Raw genomic sequence first — 20,000 nt, forward strand, 5'->3', positions numbered from 1 at the left:
CATCATCACTATCGTCATAATTATCATCATCACCATCGTCATCATTATCATCATCGTCATCACCATCGTCATCATTATCATCATCATTATCATCATCATTATCACTATCGGCATCATTATCATCATTGTTGTTATCTATTATAATTATCATTATGATTTTGTTGGTGTCGTTATTACAAAACATACACACATGTCCAATATATATTCTCATGTATCCCCAGAGTATATTGAGTATATTATTCCCCATGATATTTTTTTTATCAGAAAACGTATGTCTACAATGGTGTCACATTATAAGATATTACCTTTGTCATAGTTGCGATTGTTGGTGCGAGAGGGAAAGAAAAAATATATGAATAATGCGCAACGAGAGAAAGAATGTCACTTAATGTCTTTTAATATGTTTATTACTGGTTATTTTACCAATTGCCAACGTCACGCACTTCGGCACCAAAAGAAGAATAATTGTAGGTATACATCGAAGTCAACAAGTATCACGCACTTAGCATTAAAGTTAGATAGATAGAAAAGCCTGACCATTTACTTATATATTCAAAATAATGTTTCCCGTGTATTCTTACGTCAACTTGAATATTTTTTGTCGTATTGTTTGTTACCTCATTTTTTCTCATGTACTCTAACAAGAAAATTAATTTGCATATAATCCCTCTCTTTTGCAAATCACACATGTATTGTAGTTTGCAGCTAACCTTGTTCTTAACCCCTTGACAGGTATTGTTGAATCCATTACAAGTTCTAAAAAACATGGAATAAAAGCTTGATCAGTTCTCCATCAACGCCAGGTTTGCCAATAGGTCTGTATGTGCATGAGACATTGTGTCTTCACTACATTTCTTGTATAACAAAAAATAACAAACAAATAAGAAATTTCTACGTTGAAGTGAAATTAATATTTACACTTGATTCCGAATGTACCTTCTTTAGGTCATTCAAAATTTACACTAAACCAGTATATCACGCATGAGTAAAAATGTGAAGGAAGAAAAAATTACATATACTTGTTGTTGTTTTTTTATCATTTTTAAACACAGCAAGCAATGCAGTGTTTGAAGTCAGAGTCACCTCAGCACGAATACAGCCGCCATTGACACCGGGCCATGACGTCACAGATGAACTGAAGCATGACGGGCAACTTATTGAAACGCTTGATATATGCGTCTTTATTCATAAGGTAAATTTCTTTCTTTCTCTTCTTATTTATTGTTGTACTTACTGTACTTAGTCACAAACGCAATTATTTTAATGGCGTAATTGCTGCCTGGAGTATAGAGCCACCTCTTAGGCCACTGTTGCTCTCAGGTCCACTTCGACCCAGGGTGGAACACCTGTCAGGGTCCCATCAATGGAATAAATGGAAATAAGAGCACTCTTTATCCTTGGCTGGCAACCCTTCTAATGACAGTGCCTTACTAAAAACACTGTCAGAGATGGCAACGGGAAACCACTCTGACTGATCTTTCCCTTGAATTTATGGTAGACATCTCAGGAAATGAACTTCAGTCCTGTAGAATTGGCCGGGCGTGTTAAGTTACTTAACAGAGAATAGAGGGTCAGAGAAAATGGATGCCAAAAAGGACCTCTCATAGAGCACTAGAATAATAATATATACATGTATATGTGTGTGTGTGCGTGTACGTGCGTGTGTATGTGCGTGTGCGTGCGTTTTGTGTGTGTGTGTGTGTGTGTGTACGCGGCAATGTGTATTAAATATATACAGGTTTCTATGTTATTAGTTTTCCATAAAATCTAGCAAAAATAAAGATCCGCGGGAGCTACGCCACTCCCTGCCATTTGATAAAACAAAAACAATCTCTTCCTCTTTTCACCTTATAGACTAAACTTAGTTACCTAATCATAAGCATGGAATAAAATACCCAATCAACATTTCATTAACGTCAATAAATAAATCTGTTCGCAGCGCCACAGCCGAGAACTCCACCGTCGATTATGCAGCCGAGTGGACCACCTACACGGGCCCGACCTATCGCAAGGAAGTCTTTCCCAAAAATGACACGTGTATGGCAACACTCGGTTATCCAGCTGGCCAAGAGTTGCATTTTCGCTCTCTGCAATGGCGCTATGCATGCTGTTCCTTAACCTATCGCTTGTCGGTCAGATTCACTCGTTTGATATATATATATATATATATATATATATATTTTTTTTTTTTTATATATTGTTTATTTATGTTATTATTATTATTGTTATTATTACTGTTATTGTTATTATTGTTATATATTACTGTTGTTGTTGCTATTATTATCATTATGATCACTATTATTATTGTCATTATCACTATAATAATAATAGTAGTATCTTTGTTATTGTTGTTGTTAATATTTTTGTTATTATTATTATCCTTATTATTACCATTATCATTATTTTTTCATCTTCAACCGCATTACTATTCAATTGGCAACCTAGAAGAACAAATATCAATTCCTAGGATTCTTTCAAACATAAAGCCGTTTTTCTTTTCATGAATATTTTTATAAGGCAAATGAAAACATATTTTTCTGACTTCTTCCTATGAGAGCGTTTAGTAGTAAACTAACTATTTTGATTTTCATGATTCCGTCCTAGTCTTAAAGCATAATAATAACTGTTCTGCAATAGCGCCTGAATAATTGATAGAGAATTCCATTACTAAATTGATTTTTGTCCTCTTTGTTTCATGTCTTTATTACTAGCACTAGCTAGTAACTGACTAATTTGCAATATTTAATTTACGAAAGCAATTTTGGAGAAAAGTTCACCTAAAGATTACAAAACACAAAACTAAAACTTTTTGATAATGATTCTCAAATAATCAGCTATTTTAGGAAGTAATGTATTTATTGTCACACCGAGTTAGCTTAACGTAGCGCGGTGTTACTAGTACTACTAAACTATTGATGTTTTACGGTGTTAGTCTTCGTTATATTTTCATCCATATTGTTACAGCTGCTGATTATCTTATTGCTGTTGTTGGTGTTCTTGCTATCACATCTTTATCAGTTTTATTCACGATTCTTAGACTCATCGCTGCAGTTATCAACGTTATTTCCATTACCCGTTGTCAGTGTCATTTAATGTTCATTATCATACCTACTTCGAACGTTAATGCTGCAAATACCATCAGTGCATCAGTGTTGATATGTTATTCACACGAAAAGTAAACAATCATATTTATAATTCTATAAAGATATGCACCATTTAAGCTGCTGCCCAAAAAAGGCCCTTATTACATCTTTGCATAAGACCACATTGCTTATTTAGCTCCGTGTTATGTTTTTCTTAGTTTCTTTCTTTCTTTTTAGCCGAGCCCTTGGAAGTGGGAATTTCTGTCCTGGTGAGAAACTTGCCGAAGATTGACGAAGTAAATGGAGTGAGTATTTATTCACTTTGTTTTGTCTTGTCTTGTTTGCTCTTTCCTGCGGTTCTCTCCTCCTCTCTGTTCTTCTCTTTCCTTTTCTATGTTTCTTTTCTTCTTTGCTCTCTCTCTCTCTCTCTCTCTCTCTCTCTCTCTCTCTCTCTCTCTCTCTCTCTCTCTCTCTCTCTCTCTCTCTCTCTCTCTCTCTCTCTCTCTCTCTCTTAACATACATACGTGCATTTCTTTCCATCCGCAGTGTAATAATCGAGCACAATTTATTTAAACCAGTTGTTCATTACCCGATGGCTCTCTCTCGACCTGACCGCCTTTTTTTGCAGGTCATGTTCATGGAGGTCAACCTTCGAGTCAAGTGGCAGGACCAGCGCTTGACGATTCCTCCTTGGTTGGGCGCCGAGGATTACATTCCCCTCGACCCTGTTATTCTCAAGGATATATGGGTGCCTGACCTTTACATCGGTGGGCGTCGTGTTGCTGTATTTGTATTTATTGTCTCTGGATTTGTGTGGCTGGGTGCTTGTCTGTATTTTTACTGTTTTTTTTTTGTTTTTGTTTTTGTCTATCTGTTTGTCTGTCTCTGTTTCTCTCTCTCTCTCTGTCTCTCTCTTTCTGTCTCTCTCTCTCTCTTTCTGTCTCTTTCTCTTTCTGTTTCTCTCTCTCTCTCTCGCTCTCTCTCTCTCTCTCTCTCTCTCTCTCTCTCTCTCTCTCTCTCTCTCTCTCTCTCTCTCTCTCTCTCTCTCTCTCTCTCTCTCTCTCTCCCTCTCTCTCTCTCTCTCTTCAGTCTTTCTTTCTCTGTCTGTTTTATTTATTCTCTTTCCTTCCAAATATACATTTGAGATTTGTATACATAAATATCCAAACGATACAATTGTTACCATTCTCCTCGCATGTCTTCAGTATATTTGTGAATCAAAATAATTTTTCTTTCTCTCTCTTTTCCTATTCCCCAGATCACAGTTCCGAAGCCATAACGCCATCTGTACTAACCAGCATCGCTTCAGTGTGGATATATGGAGACGGGACCGTAGACTACTCGGGGAAGTACGACACTAAAATCATTTGCATGCCCAAAAACTCGAATTAAATTTTGATATCTTGCGAAAATGACACACAAAATGATTATTTTTATTTCTTCTATTTATTTCGTCTTTTTCTCTCTATTTCTCTCTCTCAATTCTCTTTCCTTTATTGTTATTCCTACAGCATGTTTATTCGTGTCGCGTGCCGAATGAATTACACCTGGTTCCCCCGCGATCATCAAATATGCAGTATTAGGATTGAGAGTTGTGAGTTATTCAGAACGTCTTGTAAATTCTCTTAACGTTAGCTACGCTTGATTCCACGGAGAACATATTCGAACCTCAACTGTACCCTAAAATCACACATACACACACATATATGTGAATATATATATATATATATATATATATATATATATATATATATATATATATATATATGTACACACACACACACACACACACACACATATGTGTGTGTGTGTGTATGTATATATATATATATATATATATATATATATATATATATATGTATATGTATATATATGTGTGTGCGTGTGTGTGTAAATATATATGTATACAAACACACACATACACACACACACACACACACACACACACACACACACACACACACACATATATATATATATATATATATATATATATATATATATATATATATTTATATACATATATACATATATATATATATTTGTATATCTGTGTATATAGATATATAAATATATATGCATATATATATAAATATATATGTATATATATATTTATTTAGATATATATATGTATATATGTATGTATATATATTTATAATTATGTATTTACATGTACATATATACATACATATATATACACACACAAACAGACACACACACAAATATGTCTATGAATATATATATATATATATATATATATATATATTTATGAATATATATATATATTTATGAATATATATATATATTTATTAATATATATATATACTATGTATATATAAATATATATATATAAATTCAGTGAAAAGAAGTTTTATTATAAAAAAAAAAAACATACGCTTGCCATCAGCTTCACAATCCAGAGATTACATAACATCAAAAATATATTTTCAGCTGGATTTCCAATAAATCTCCAACAACGCCAAATTATAGATATAAAAAAAAAAATACTTTCAAGGAAACCCAATCAATCTCGACAAGCAAAGATCGAAGCTTAGCACTTTCTTGCCCGCAGATGCCTACACCCTGAACTACAACGTGTACAAGTGGGTTCCTCCAGGCTTGGAAATCAGCGCAGACATCTCGAACGAGCAGTTTTATATTCGCTTTGAGAAAACGGACCCTTACACACGAGTCCAGGATGTCTACGGTGAATTTTTGAAGTCTGTTTGTGTGTTTGTTCGTTTGTGTTTTTGTGGTTTTGTTTGTTTGTGTTTTTTTGTTTGTGGGTCTGTTTTTGTTGATTTGTTTACGAAATTTTATTGGCTTTGCTTGTTTTGGTCTGTCTTTGCCCACGGATTTGTTTTGTGGATTTCTTTGTAAGTTTGTCTCTGCCTGTCTGTGAGTTGTGTGTAGCTAGGAATTTTATGTATCTTAATGATTTTGTGTGCCTATATTTATCAATTTATCTATTTATGTCTGATCCTTTGACGTTGTCTACAGCTGTGTCTATACATCCTTGCTTGTTTGATAACTAAATGTGAATAAAAAAAATATTGTAGGCATATTGCGGTCACGAGTAACTCATTTCGAGACAAATCAATATTACGAAGACGAACTAACACACCAATAACTTCTTCATTAATTCCTGGAGGTACAGGTGTAAGTTAGAAAAGATATAATGGGGGAAAATAACGAAGACAGATCAGTGAGGAAAGTTTTAATATCACACGAACAGAATCGTGTGATATGACGTAATATTGTCAGTTACATGAATTGCTTTGTGAAATTACTCATCTTCATTTGAATTACATATTCTCCTTTCCTCACGAAGCCGAAATATCAGATGATAATGATAATAATGATAATGATAGTAATATTGATAGGAATAATCATAACGATGATAGTAATGATGATAATGTACTAGTAATGATAATAGTACAGGCCTTATATTATGTATTTATTTTCATTTATACCCGCTTCTACATTCGCCATAAAGACCTTTTTAACACTCGTTTTCCTACTCTTTATACCCTTTATTAAACCATTTCTTTAAACCCTCTTTCTTTCTTCTCTCAGGTACTTACCCCGCGCTGGCGTTCCGGGTCCACCTGACGCGGCAGATAACGTACGTCCTCCTGCAGGTGTACCTACCGTCGGGCCTGTTCGTGGTGGTGTCCTTCGTGTCGCTGCTGGTGCCTCCCGACGCCATCCCGGGCCGCATGACACTCTGCATTACCACGATCCTTACCATGTCCGCGCTTCTGGGAGTCGCCATGTTAGTTGTGGGCGTGGGGCCTGGGGTCGCTGTGTTGGAGTGTGGTGTGACTTGAGTCTTTGTTTTTTATGTCTTTTTGTTTTTTTGTTTGTTTGTCTCTCTTTTTCTCTTTTTCTTTTTTATTTATCTACTTCTCCTTTTTTTTCCCCCTTTTCTCTCTGTTTCTGTCTCTCTGTCTTTCTCTCTCTCACTCTCACTCTCTCTCTCTCTCTCTCTCTCTCTCTCTCTCTCTCTTCCTCTTCCTCTTCCTCTTTCTCTTTCTCTTTCTCTTTCTCTCTCTCTCTCTCTCTCTCTCTCTCTCTCTCTCTCTCTCTCTCTCTCTCTCTCTCTCTCTCTCTCTCTCTCTCTCTCTCTCTCTTTCTCTCTCTCTCGCTCTCTCTTTCACTCTCGCTCTCGCTCTCTCTCTCAAAAACAGAGAGATAGGGGCAGAGACAGAGAATTACGCTTAATTCCACTGTCTCAGTCGACATTTTATTAATGCAGGTTTAAATATTTCAGGAATGTTTTGCATACGAAACCAATTTTCTTCACTTAATATATAAAAATTCATAATTACGTTTCTTTTTTTTTTTCTTTTTACTATTATCATCATTTAATAATTGAAAAACAAATCTTACTCACACTATTTTCACAAAAAAACACGTGCTAACACAAATAGTGGTTATACACCGTTACTGGAATTGAAAATAACATGAAATCCATTTTTTTCTCAATTCCAGGCAGTCCACACCACAGGTCAGCTATACCCGTGCTATAGATGTTTGGCTGCTCGTCTGTCTGTCTATAGTTAGTGTTGTGTTGCTGGAATTCGGGATTGTCATCAAGTAGGTTATCCACTGCGTTTATTAATTTCTTCTTTTTTCTTATCAAGTCATGTCAAAATCACCAATTTGTCTTATTTCGTTTTTGATTTCGTTTTAATTCGTGAAATATAAAAAAAACACTTTTTTTCTTCTTTCTTCTTATTATATTCTGCTTTGTCATGTAATATCAAACCACCAATTATCTTTCTTCTTTTTTTTCCTTTTTTTATCAATTGATATCAGGCCATCATAATTTCGCCACAGGAATATATATATATATATATATATATATATATATATATATATATATATATATATACACACACACACACACACACACAAGCCTTAATTTTCGTGTGGATAATCACTGTGTAATATCCTAAATCGACAGGCTTATTTGAGATAGCATAATGTCTATACCCGTTCATCACGCGGCACACGAACAGGCACTGGCATTTATGAATTAGTAATGCTAATAATATCGAGTGGAGACCTAGTATCAGGTAATGAATGTGGAAATACTTTCTTAACAAATATGAATGGAAATGCTTTATTCAGGACGCTTCATAATTGCTGCAGCCTGGTAACCTTAGGACAAATTGGTGCACAAATACTAAAGTAAATAAGGCATTCCTTGTATATCGCAATTGGTCCTTCCATAGGTTGAGGGAAAGGGAGAAATTACAGTCCAAGTCACAACCAGCAGTGCGGGTAATAAAGACGCAGGTAAGTCCTATCTTTAGGTTATCATCTGAACAGTTTAGCTTGATGTTATTATATGTCATGGTGGAATTTCTGATAATGATAATTTAGTTTGAAAGAAAATAACTTCTAAAAGTGCTTCTAACACGGTGAATAGTTTAACCTAATTAAATAAATGTAAATGTGATATATAAAAGTTATTACGAATTATATTCATAGGTCCAGCCCATCTCAGGGAACCCGACTCTGAATAAAAAAGAAGGAGCGTGCTTCGCCATCACCTCAGACATTGTGGAAAAAGTGTCTCTGGTGCTCATGCCTCTCGTTTTCCTCGTTTTCAATGGAGCTTACTGGGCGTGGTTCCTGACGGGCTCTGAATCAGCCATACCGCAGGGATTCAGCACCAACACCACTTTGTGAACGGATGTGTGGCCGCGATTCGTTCAGCTGCGAGAAGCACCTTCAGCTGATCTTTTTTATTTTTCCTGGGGCTCAAGTTCAGCTTCGGGTAGTACCTTCAATTGACCTTTTTCCAGGATTTCATATTAAAAGCACGCCCCATGTTTTTTAACTTCCAAACCAATTCCCACGATGGTGGAAAACTCACTTATATAACACTAAAATGATAGCCTGAATCGGGCATTATACATACAGCCTAAAATTAGGAACGAGGGAGGCAAAAACGAATAATGACTTCTTGATTTTTTTATGATCTTGAAATTCCACTGTGTTAACCGCAGTTTAGATCAAAGGAGATCACAGTACTTCATTGTAGTGCACGAGGTCAGGTGAAAAAATGATTACCAAAATAAAAGTACGATCAACAGAAAAAGTAAGATTTTGATTGAGTGGATAGAGGAGTTTTCGTGCAGGGGTTCGTATGTGACAGTATCCTTTTAACTGCCATGTGTATTATGGAAACCCTACCATACATTTCTGATATTAACTTATGCTTGCTAACTATTAATTCGTTGTTTTATATGTTTATTTTAAGTCTGCTTTTACATTTTTTTTTATAATGCTGACTTTTTTTTTTTTTTACACAGAATTTAACTTATTCATGTGTCATGATTTATCGATTTAGTTATTTATTAGTTTATTACTTTAATCCTTCATTAATGATCTGCTTACCACGGCCTCCCGCGAGCAGCCGTACTTTTGATGTCTGTCTGTCTTGTGTGAATGGTAAAACACTCTACCGTGTTGATACTATGGTAGAAAAACACACAATGCAAAACTTTTAATAAATCTTGTCTGTATTGTGTTTTTTGTTTCCAATCTTGGCCCCCAAATTTCGTTATTTCGTCCCGCCATCTTGTCATTAGTCTGGCTCTTGGCCTCTTTACGTTATATATAACCCAGTCTGCTACTTTCTTTGTCTATGTGTCGTCCTGTCTCCGGCCTATATGACCTGCCCATTGTATGTTTTTCTTTTTGACGCTCCCAAGTATGTCTTCCACTTTTGTCTGTTCCCTGATCCACGTCGCCCTCATCCCTAATTCCCAGCATCAACCTCTCCATCCCTCTCTGGGCAGTTATTAGTTTCCTCTCCAGTAGTTTGGTTGTAGTCTATGTTTCTAATCCATAGGTCATAACTGGGAGGACGCATTGGTTAAAGACTTTTCTTTATAATGGCAAGGAGCCTCTTAGTATGCTACTGTGTCTGCCGAAGGCGCTCCAGCCTAGACTGATGTGTCACTTAATTTCTTCTTCACAAGATGTGTTTGTCTGAACAAGTTGCCCTAGATATATATATACTTGTCCATTAACTCTAGCGCTTCGCTTTATACATGTATCTGTTTGAATTGAGCTCACATACATACACACAAATATACATATCTACGTGTATATGTACATGCATACCCTCATGTACAAGCACGGGAATATACACATACATCTGCTCTTCTTACACATAACTATACGCATACATATAACTGCACATACACAACGTAACCGTGTACATATGCTCTGCATACACATGCCTGCATATGTGAATACGTGTCCGTTTATTAGACACGCATGTGTATTGCTTCTCTTGTGTACACACACGTTTACACACACACACACATGGACACGTACACAAAAAAAAGGAATCACCATACGTGCCCGTACTCGTGCGCAAATGTTTGAACAGTGTCTGCCTGAGGGCACATACGCACTCCATTATATTGAGCTTATGCAGTAGTATGTGAATAAATTGTAGGCTTGCAGCAGAGGAGTTGAGGGAGGGAAGCGGGTTATGTGGGAGAGGAGAATATAGGACGATGTTGGAATGGGTAAGAATGGGGTTTGAGGTTAGAGGAAGTTATAAAGGGGATTTTGTATCTGGCAGTTTCTCAAAGAGGTCTCGCATTCCTTAGCAGTTGCCAAGCCTACTGGCGTGCGCCCTCGGCCGTCCGCAACCACGGGTCGCAGGGTCAGCGTCTAGCACTCGATTGAGGTACCATCGTTTGAATTACGCTTTATCAATGCATAGTTAATCTGGTGGATCTTCTGTTGAGAGGATGATCATAATTGTCACTTTATGGTAACCATGTTTAAACTTACCTGATTTTGTGATGTACTGTATGAGTACTTACATACTGGCGGTTTGGCTGTCCCTTAGCGAATCTACTTGAGGGAAAACTGTAATACACGTGCAATTTGGCATTGTTACTCGGCGTCCTGTGGGTATGGGGACATGTGATGCTTGCCATTTTTCTAATGTTTTCGCAATTTAGCATTATTTTTTTTACCGCTGTTTCTATCTACTGTGGCACTGTCGATGAGCATTGGGACCTTATGAACCTATTTAGCACGGTAATGGAACCTAGTATTCCTAGTTTACACTTTCTGGCATCCATTTTGGTTTAAAAGATCCACATATGCACGATCCAATGTTGAATCATATAGACTTGTCAGACGTTTGGATGAATTATTATTTCTACTTTGGTTATAATATAAGCTCTATATATTAACGAATCTTTCTCTCTTATGTAGCACTATCACAGCTCACGTCTTTTAGCACTTATATATGTATATATATATATATATATATATATATATATATATATATACATATATATATACATATATATACACATATATATATATACATATATATATATATATATATATATATATATACATATGCATGTGTGTGTGTGTGTGTGTGTGTGTGTTTACATTAATTTATGGACTGATTCTTAAACATGGCAATCTAGTATGCGGTCTACCTACACATTAAATAGTGTCATTATCCCATTAGCTATAACAAGAATAAATAATGAAATAGGGACTGGATCACTGTCAGCATGATATATTAGCGACTTCTCTTCATGATAAAGGTATATCCTCTCTCTCTATGATTTTGTTGTATGTCACTTTATATGATCAGAAAATGCTTATTATTCTTAGACTGTTAGGTTAACTTTGTGTTCAAACTATATTTTATTATTGATACGGATCTAATTTGCTGCCGAGATTCGACAGTAGACGCATAAAACAATATATGATATATACACTCACACACACAAACACACACACACACATACACACACACACACAAACACACACACACACACACAAATACACACACACACACACACACACACACACACACACACATACACATACACACACACACACACAAACGTGTGTATATATATGTGTACACACACACACACACACACACACATATATATATATATATATATATATATATATATATGTATATATATATATATGTATGTATGTAATGGCTTTGATATGCCCAACAACAATCATGTCTAATGGTAAAGAAAGTCTAATGGTAATAAAAGATCGACACATGTAATAGCAGTATATGCGTTGAATAATAAAATTGGTAATTGCTCCTGGTTTTTACTGTAATAACGTGACAGACATGTTCTCACAAGTATTTATTTATGATTGTGTTGATACATGATGTATACATACATACATTCATTATTTTTTTTTATTGGCTCAGACGGCGAAGTGAAGTCAATTTAACTGATTTCACTGTGTAGTTTATGCCAAGTATACTCTGACTAATTCATACTGCAATTTATTAACGATAGGCAAATGCTTATTGAAAAATCACGGTGTGACAAGGTATTATGAATCATAATGCGTTTTGCTGGTCTCCTAGTGCACCAGCTTCACGATTGGTCCTCCGGCAAATGCTGACTCTTCGCGCAAGTCAGAGCCACTTCTTGAAAAATACCGCTGGTGCAGGCTGCTGTCCTCGCGCATCTGTGCTTATTGAACACGTTAATCCGTTACAATCTATACATGCATACGTGCACTTGCGCTCGCACACACATGCACGCACTCACACATACACATACGCGCGCGCGCGCGCATACGTGTATATATATGTATATATATATACACATAAATATACATATATACGCACACACACACACACACACACACACACATATATATATATATATATATATATATATATATATATATATGTGTGTGTGTGTGTGTGTGTGTGTGTGTGTGTTTATTGCGAGCGGTGAAGAGCGGTCAATTTTCCGCTCCGGCAAAGTTCACCACCGCTACAACAACGTCCAGTCAAAGTGTGGCACAGCTAGACGCAAGTTCGTGGACGCTTGGGTCCGCTAGGCCAACGCAGAAATCTTGAACGCTGGACCACCGCTGATTCACCAGCTTTGCCCGGGCGGTTTTTAAACGTTGCACAAACTTTGGCAGAGAGGTTGTAAGCGTTTTACGAGCGGACACATGATTGCTGGAACGGTGTCGGACGTTGAAGCAGCGATCCATTGCGGTGATGAACTTTGGTTTGGCGTTGGTATGGAGGTGTCGAAGCGGGACCAGAATTTGGCTATAAATACGGGGAGAAATGAACCAGGAGACCATTTGGAATCGAGCTGCCGTTAAGTGCAGACCTCATTTATTTCAAATTTTGCTAAAAAAAAATGTACTACCATGGATGCTGAGAGACTTGGTATGATTGGTGCACTAGTCCAGCAGCAGAATCAGAACCTCCTCAGATTGCAACAAACTGTTGACAGAAGGAGAAGAAGGAGAGACAGAGTTGTGTGGGTCAGACAGTGGATACTGAGAAGGCCTGAACATGGACTGTATGAGAAGCTGATGGTGGAGCTGAGGAATGAGGATCCCCGAGCCTTCAAGCACTTCATGAGGATGCCACCAGCCATGTTTGATGAAGTTGTACAGAGGCTGACCCCCAGATTGACCAAGCAAGACACCAATTACCGAGCAAGCCTGGAACCTGGTCTAAAAGTGGCTATCACCCTACGGCACCTGGCCTCTGGTAACACCTACAGAAACATGCAATACGCCTGGAGGGTTCCTCACAACACCATCAGTGTGGTAGTCAGAGAAGTGGTAAAGGCCATCATTGAAGAGTACACAGATGAACTCTTGTTTTGCCCAACAACTGAACAAGGATGGAGAGACCTGGCTGACCAATAGTACCAGAGATGGAACTTTCCCCACACAGTTGGTGCCATTGATGGCAAGCACGTGGCCTGTAAATGTCCTCCTAACTCTGGCTCCGAATTCTACAACTACAAAGGCTTTTACAGCGTGATTCTGTTTGCCATGGTGGATGCTGACTACAGGTTCACCTATATTGACGTCTCAGGCAATGGCTCATCCTCAGACGCTCAAATCTACAACGAAAGTGATCTCCATCGTGGGCTGGACCAGAACAGGATTCATGCCTTTCCTCAGCCAGACCCCTTACCCAATGACCATCAGGATGTGCCTTACTTCATCGTCGGGGATGACGCCTTCTCACTGCGAACCTACCTCATGAAGCCGTACAGCAACAGAAACCTCACCCATGAAGAGCGCATCTTCAACTATCGACTGTCCAGGGCAAGACGGGTAGTGGAGAACGCCTTCGGCATCCTGGCCAACAGGTTCCAGATTCTGCTCACAACCATGCAACATCACCATGAAACTGTCAGAACCATCGTAGAAGCTTGCTGCATCCTCCACAACCTGATGCGCACCCGCTACCCAGTGCTCTAGAACAGACTTGTGGACCGTGCACAACCAGATGGGAACCTGCAGCCTGGGGCATGGAGAGAAGGACAGAACTTGGAGGATACTATCGTTGTGCAAGGCCCCAACACAGCCTCACGTGATGGGAAGAGGCAGCGAAACCTACTTAAGCATTGGTGCAACTCCCCAGCAGGATTAGTGGACTGGCAGGAGAGAATGGTGGCTATCAACTGAACACTGTGCAGAACACGGAGGAGACACTTCTGCATACGATTCATTCTAGATGTCATATTACATTAATAAAAGCACTTTATACTTAAAACATGTTTTTTTTGTTAACGTTAGAAGTTCCGATAGGTCTTTAATCTTGTTGTTGTTTCAAAATATTTATTCAGGTTATTATTATTAAATAAATAAAGTAGTCAAGAATAGTGACATAAAAATGATGTTTATTAAAGCCCAAAGCTTTTGAGACCACCCAAAAACACAAGTGCGCATGCAACCTATAAACAGCAAACATCAAAACAGCTGGCCAGCTTATCCCTTAAACAAAAATCACATGAAATATTTGAGCAGTTCATTCAACACATCACAAGCAGTCTCAAATCTCCTCGATGGTGGCCGGTACCTCTTCAAGTACATCAGCAGTCTCTTGGGCTGAGGTGGTGATTGGTATGGGTGGAACGTTAATCTCCGGGCTCTGGAGGTCCTGGAGAATCCCCCCCCTCGCTGACAGCGCTCGTGTTGGTGTGGTTAATGGAGGAAAAGTTCGGCATGTCTGACAACATGAGTCCTTCGTTGGAGCTCCTTGGGTTGGAGGATGGCTGCCTGACTCTTAGTGTCTGCAATTGCTGGAAGTGCTGAGGCTGATGCTGAGACTGTTGCTGGAAGGCGAGAGGCTGCTGCTGGAAGCCGTGATGCTGAGGCTGGGGCTGGAAATAATGCGGCTGCTGCTGCTGGTAGGTGAGTGTGGATGAAAGTGCTGATGCTGGACGTGGTGGAGCTGGAGGAAGGGGGTGGGGGATGAGTCGCTGCATCTCGTGGAGGATGGCCGTCATCTTCTCCACTGTGAGCTGGTACTGGGCCTCGGGTAGTCGTTGGAGAGACTGTGACATGTACGTGATGAAGGGCTGCCTTTCATGGCTGATCTCCTGGGCTTGGACCAGTTTCTCCATGAGGGCGTTGGTGGTCTTCATACAATCCCTCATCTCCAGCATCGCAGGGGAGTCTGCAGGCTCGGCTCTGGTGGCGGCACGTCGTGGTCTGGTGGTAGTGGAGGAGGGAACTGGTGATGGGGTGAACAGGGACCTCGTGACTGCTGCTTGAGTTTCAATGAGCGAGAGGGAGCCCTCGTCCTCTTCCTGTTCCTCGACGTCGTAGGAAGGCTGCCAAGAGGTGCTGGCCGAGGGCTGGGCTGCTGCAGGCTGGCTGGGTACAGGTTCCTGTGTGAGGGGTATGCTTCTAAGTGGCTGACCTTTCCTGGGCTTCACCTCCTTGTGCAGGAAGGCGCAGTTCCTCTGGATGAACAGTTCTCTGTCCGTCAAGTTTGCTGCAGCCTGGCCAGACTTCTTGGAGAGAAGCTTAGCGTAGAGGTCCCGGACTGACTTCCACCATGTCCTGAGAGCTTCAGCTCCCTCCTCAATGTCCAGTTCTCTTGCCTTCCTGGTCCAAAGCTCCGTCTTCTTCTTTGTATCCTTATAGTCGGTGGCCCCCTTCCTCCACAAAAATTCGTGCTCCCGGACCCACTCGATGAGTTGCTCCTGAGTGTCATCGTCGAGCAGGAGAGCCTTGCGGCGAGACTTCTTCTGAGGCTGACGCTGTTCATCGTCCCTCTCCAAGTGTGGGTGCTGAGAGTCAGAGTCTGAAACAAAGAACAATTGAATAAAAATAATAAATGTATAAATGAAACATATATTATTTAGATCAATTTTTTCATTGCATTCATCACATTATACGAGTAATTACCTTCAGCACGGCCCTCCTCAGGTTGGTCATCACCAGGGCGTAGCTCCTTATCGTCAGGCTGGTCCTGTGTCAGGGCCTCCTCGGGCTCGTCATCAGAGTCTGCAATTTATAACAAATGAATAATAAATGAGCAATGTCAACGTGAAAGAAAGATTATTATTATTATTATTATTATTATTATTATTATTATTATTATTAAATTTAATACATTTTCATTGGTGGTTACCTTCATCAGCAGCTGCCCCTGCCTGGGCAGTGGTAGCAGTGGCTGTGGATGTGTTAGCAGTGGCTTCTGGTGTGGCCTGACTGGTCTCTGCAAAATATAACAATGGAATAATAAGTTTAAAATGTTGAAGTCACATACATAACAGTATTTTTTCACAGTTGTTAAATATATCTTGACACAAGGCCACATATATTTACCTGACTCCATTGGTTCAGCTACCTGCTCAGAAATTATCTTCTTGTAGACTGCTGCCCTTCCTTCTCCAGCCTTCCTCTTCTTTTGTCCACGTGGCATAATGAATTTAAACTGTAGACTTCTATCAAAAATGTATCAGAACGTCCATCAAAGCGATCCGTTCAGCTCCGTAGTCAAAAGCGGTATGCCGCTAAACCAAATTTAAACCCCCGCCAAGCCAACGCCCGCATGCGCAGAACGCCGCTCTATCAACGGTCGCGTCACCGCTAAACCAACGCTCGCTACCGCTAGCTACCGTTAAACCAACGCTAAAGCAACGCCGACTTCAGCGGTGCACCGCTAAGGCAACGCCCGTGTTTTCCAGTTTTTTCCCCATTTTGTGCGCGGTGACGAGCGTTGTTGAAATTCGGCCACCTCTCCCTACCGTTCAAGGAACGCTCTAACAAAGTTCGGGCGGTGTGACCGGGCCTTAATCCTGACACAAACGCTGTCGGGTTCGCATGTCGCTCGCCGAGGGACGTAAACAAATCGCTCTCGAGAGAAGATTCTTGAACTTCGATCCAAACATCCATTCTATTAGTATATTCGCGGTTGTAATTTTCAATGCTCATTACCTTAAACCTACTACACTGTAATAATTCGCTTGTATTTTAACATGGATATACCCACAAGAGAATAAAACAGTATCTGAAAACGTTATGTGAAGGAAAATAGAATAAAAAATAATTCCTAAAAGCCCGACACGGGTCGTTACAGCTGATGACTTTGAACGCCGCGCATTCCACTGCTCATAACACAGGCGACCCGAGCGAAGCACCAACAGCTGTTCGGGAGGAGATTTCGCTCCTGGCACACCATTTATACGCGTAGAAACTACTCTCCTTGCCAGAATTTATGGTTAGTAAGGGGAAGGAGCGTTAGAAGGGTGAAATAATGGGCCAGAGTGTCTGTGCTGTCGAGATGGTGGAAGGTCTGGTAGTTGTGGTTAGTATATTCAGATAAAAAGTGTTATTGATTATGCAATTTTTTTGGCGAGGAAAAATGTAAGTGAGAAATGGCAGGAAGTATAGGCTATTTATTTGGTAATTGTAATATTAGATCTTATGAGATAGGTTTACGTTAATGTTGCAAAGCTGCTGATTGTACTTGGCAAACGAAGATAATTTAGTCAATGCAATTAGCCAGATTAGGTTTGTATGGAGGTAGACCGAAAGTAATTTAATGATCATAGATAATAAAGGACTCGAACAAGGAAAGGTAAGCCCATTAATACTAATAATATCTTTGCTGTGATGTTTGCATTTTGTTCCCCAGAATCCTCGTCACATGTATTCTGGCAAGTCAGACCTCGCCAACAACTTGACATTAAAACAGGATGTAGTGTAAGTTCTGGCTTGACAATGTATTCGATGCTCTCTGTTGGCCTTTGCCAGAACACAAGACTTGGAGGCCACAGCATTACTTGATAAGGTGATATCCTGGATGGTTACCTGCATTTATTCCAGAACAGCATTTTAAAACTGCAAGTAGGTATTCAGAATTTGTTAGCATCAAGTGATGCTGTGCTCCAATTTATATGTAGAAGTATGTACTTTCATAACATTTATGGCCTTTTACTTTAGACAGATCATATTTATTATCATATTATTTATTTACTTGTTTTCTGAGACAATATCCTTGTTGTGTTCAGACTTTGAAGATGAAATCAGTATTTCTATTGGCATAATTTATTCAAGTATGGTAATTGATAAATTGCATCTTCATACTTGGTTACATTTTTAAAGAGTTAGTCTTGGTTTTAGGCAAAGTCATGAAGTAGATTTGAGAAATTAATTTATATAAAAAAAAATTAGTAGATATATTGATAGGAGAATTTAAAAGCTGCAGTTACTAATATATTTTGGTAATTTCATGGAACGGCCAAGGCTAAGGGGTGTTGTGAATTTTGTAACAGATATGCAGTCAGTAAAGTATTAATTTCAAGAAAAGAAAATTAGACCGTTTTGATTTCTTGGAAGTTGGGATTCTTTTTCATAATGAATAAACCACTAGAGTGGCTGCTGGTATTGCATGCCAATATATACATTTTTCACTTGACTAGTTTTACTTTTTTCTTCTAATGGAATAAGAAGGGAATATGGATAGATTTCATCCAGAAATTCTAAAAAATGTTGCTTTCCATCAGTACCTGTCAGGATTGTTACATTAAGGTTGCAAGCCTCATCCATTCTATCTTTCAAAATGCTACATATAAAGTAGTATTGATTTTGAGTCCTTTGGAATTAGAATAAGATTTAAATGAATTGTTGCTGTAGTCTAAGCATTTAAAACTTGAGAAAGAGGACAACAGTTTTACATTATTATGTCTAGGGTATACTAGAGACTATTCAGCAATCGACAAAGGTATAAATGAAAATCAACAGCTGCATAGTGTGAGAAATTTAATTGACACATGTTAGTTACCTTATCAGCAGAGTGGCAAAGAAAATATAATTGGACCATGTCAGTTACATGTCTTCAGTTATGAAGTCATTCATTCTTAAGTCCCAACTTCACATCACAAACTGTATTCAACAGTCTAAATTGCCGTGACTGGGTGACTGCTGGAGGGGAAGGTTGATGAGTTGCTCTGCCCCCAACACCCCACCGGGAAACATTGTCTTCAACACATATGCTGAAACTCAGGAGCACCAAGTGGCTGCAAACAGCGCTTTCTGCAACCTTTTTCCTTTATTTGTGGTATTATATTTAATGTCTGCAGATTATTTCTTGTATGAACAAGGGCAACTTTTTGTCCTCTACAAGAATATCATCTTCAAATTGCCTTACCTGAGTGTAACCCTTTTCTCTTCCATTTGTCAGTCTACATGAAGCTCACCAATACTAAAGTTACGTCTTAATTTTCCTTGATTTTTGGTCCTTTTTTTCAGGTCTCTTGGCTTTAGCCTATAATGCTAGCAAACCACCAATACCAATATTATTCATATAGCTGATACAGGGAATGAGATATTTAGAGTGGTAAGATTTTAAAAGTAAGTTGATAAATGAATGGTCTGCTGTAGGTATAGGGTTGTTAATGATCACCATAGAGCTGTCATTTGTAATCATGACTGAAGTAAATCATTAGAAATGATAGATATTATTAATACCTTAGTTATTTTTAAAATTGTATTTCCATTTTTCAAAGTATGTATAGAAAGCAAATAAATAGAAATCATGATGAGCCCTTTAGATATATATAGACACTATGGTACAGATTAATGGAA

General features: G+C 38.7%; 4 protein-coding genes across 7 annotated transcripts in view; 3 read left to right on the forward strand and 1 right to left on the reverse strand.

The window, feature by feature from the left end:
* LOC125040212 (glycine receptor subunit alpha-2-like) overlaps window positions 1-9,610 on the forward strand; it is a 13,166-nt gene extending 3,556 nt beyond the window's left edge. The window contains exons 2-13 of the mRNA XM_047634758.1: window positions 733-815; window positions 1,053-1,192; window positions 1,940-2,037; window positions 3,321-3,388; window positions 3,712-3,850; window positions 4,342-4,432; window positions 4,595-4,677; window positions 5,656-5,790; window positions 6,660-6,858; window positions 7,578-7,682; window positions 8,324-8,387; window positions 8,583-9,610. Coding sequence (XP_047490714.1) covers window positions 1,143-1,192; window positions 1,940-2,037; window positions 3,321-3,388; window positions 3,712-3,850; window positions 4,342-4,432; window positions 4,595-4,677; window positions 5,656-5,790; window positions 6,660-6,858; window positions 7,578-7,682; window positions 8,324-8,387; window positions 8,583-8,783 — 1,233 coding nt within the window. The 5' untranslated portion in view covers window positions 733-815; window positions 1,053-1,142 and the 3' untranslated portion in view covers window positions 8,784-9,610. The remainder of the gene's footprint in view (window positions 1-732; window positions 816-1,052; window positions 1,193-1,939; window positions 2,038-3,320; window positions 3,389-3,711; window positions 3,851-4,341; window positions 4,433-4,594; window positions 4,678-5,655; window positions 5,791-6,659; window positions 6,859-7,577; window positions 7,683-8,323; window positions 8,388-8,582) is intronic.
* A 3,691-nt stretch (window positions 9,611-13,301) lies between these two features.
* Window positions 13,302-14,375, forward strand: LOC125039962 (protein ALP1-like). Its single transcript, XM_047634367.1, has 2 exons — window positions 13,302-13,704; window positions 13,840-14,375. Exons 1-2 carry the CDS (start codon window positions 13,302-13,304, stop codon window positions 14,373-14,375), a joined length of 939 nt encoding a protein of 312 aa, XP_047490323.1.
* Window positions 14,376-14,805: 430 nt separating this feature from the next.
* Window positions 14,806-17,244, reverse strand: LOC125040188. The gene is made up of 4 exons (XM_047634730.1): window positions 16,737-17,244; window positions 16,540-16,626; window positions 16,314-16,412; window positions 14,806-16,209 (listed from the first exon to the last, which is right to left on the reverse strand). Exons 1-4 carry the CDS (start codon window positions 16,831-16,833, stop codon window positions 15,035-15,037), a joined length of 1,458 nt encoding a protein of 485 aa, XP_047490686.1. The 5' UTR covers window positions 16,834-17,244; the 3' UTR covers window positions 14,806-15,034.
* A 254-nt stretch (window positions 17,245-17,498) lies between these two features.
* The window catches only part of LOC125039868 (caltractin-like), a 5,502-nt gene continuing 3,000 nt past the window's right edge, over window positions 17,499-20,000 (forward strand). The window contains exons 1-3 of one of the 4 annotated variants that reach the window (XM_047634193.1): window positions 17,527-17,631; window positions 18,049-18,260; window positions 19,665-19,766. Coding sequence is in view for 1 of the 4 variants with exons in the window: in XM_047634191.1 (XP_047490147.1) it covers window positions 17,629-17,631 (3 nt within the window). In the remaining 3 variants the exon portion in view is untranslated. Of the gene's footprint in view, window positions 17,632-18,048; window positions 18,261-19,664; window positions 19,767-20,000 lie in introns of all 4 variants that reach the window. The other 3 variants (XM_047634194.1, XM_047634192.1, XM_047634191.1) reach the window with 3 other exon arrangements.

Source organism: Penaeus chinensis, chromosome 28, assembly GCF_019202785.1.
Source record: "Penaeus chinensis breed Huanghai No. 1 chromosome 28, ASM1920278v2, whole genome shotgun sequence".
NCBI classification, from domain to species: Eukaryota; Metazoa; Arthropoda; class Malacostraca; order Decapoda; family Penaeidae; genus Penaeus; species Penaeus chinensis.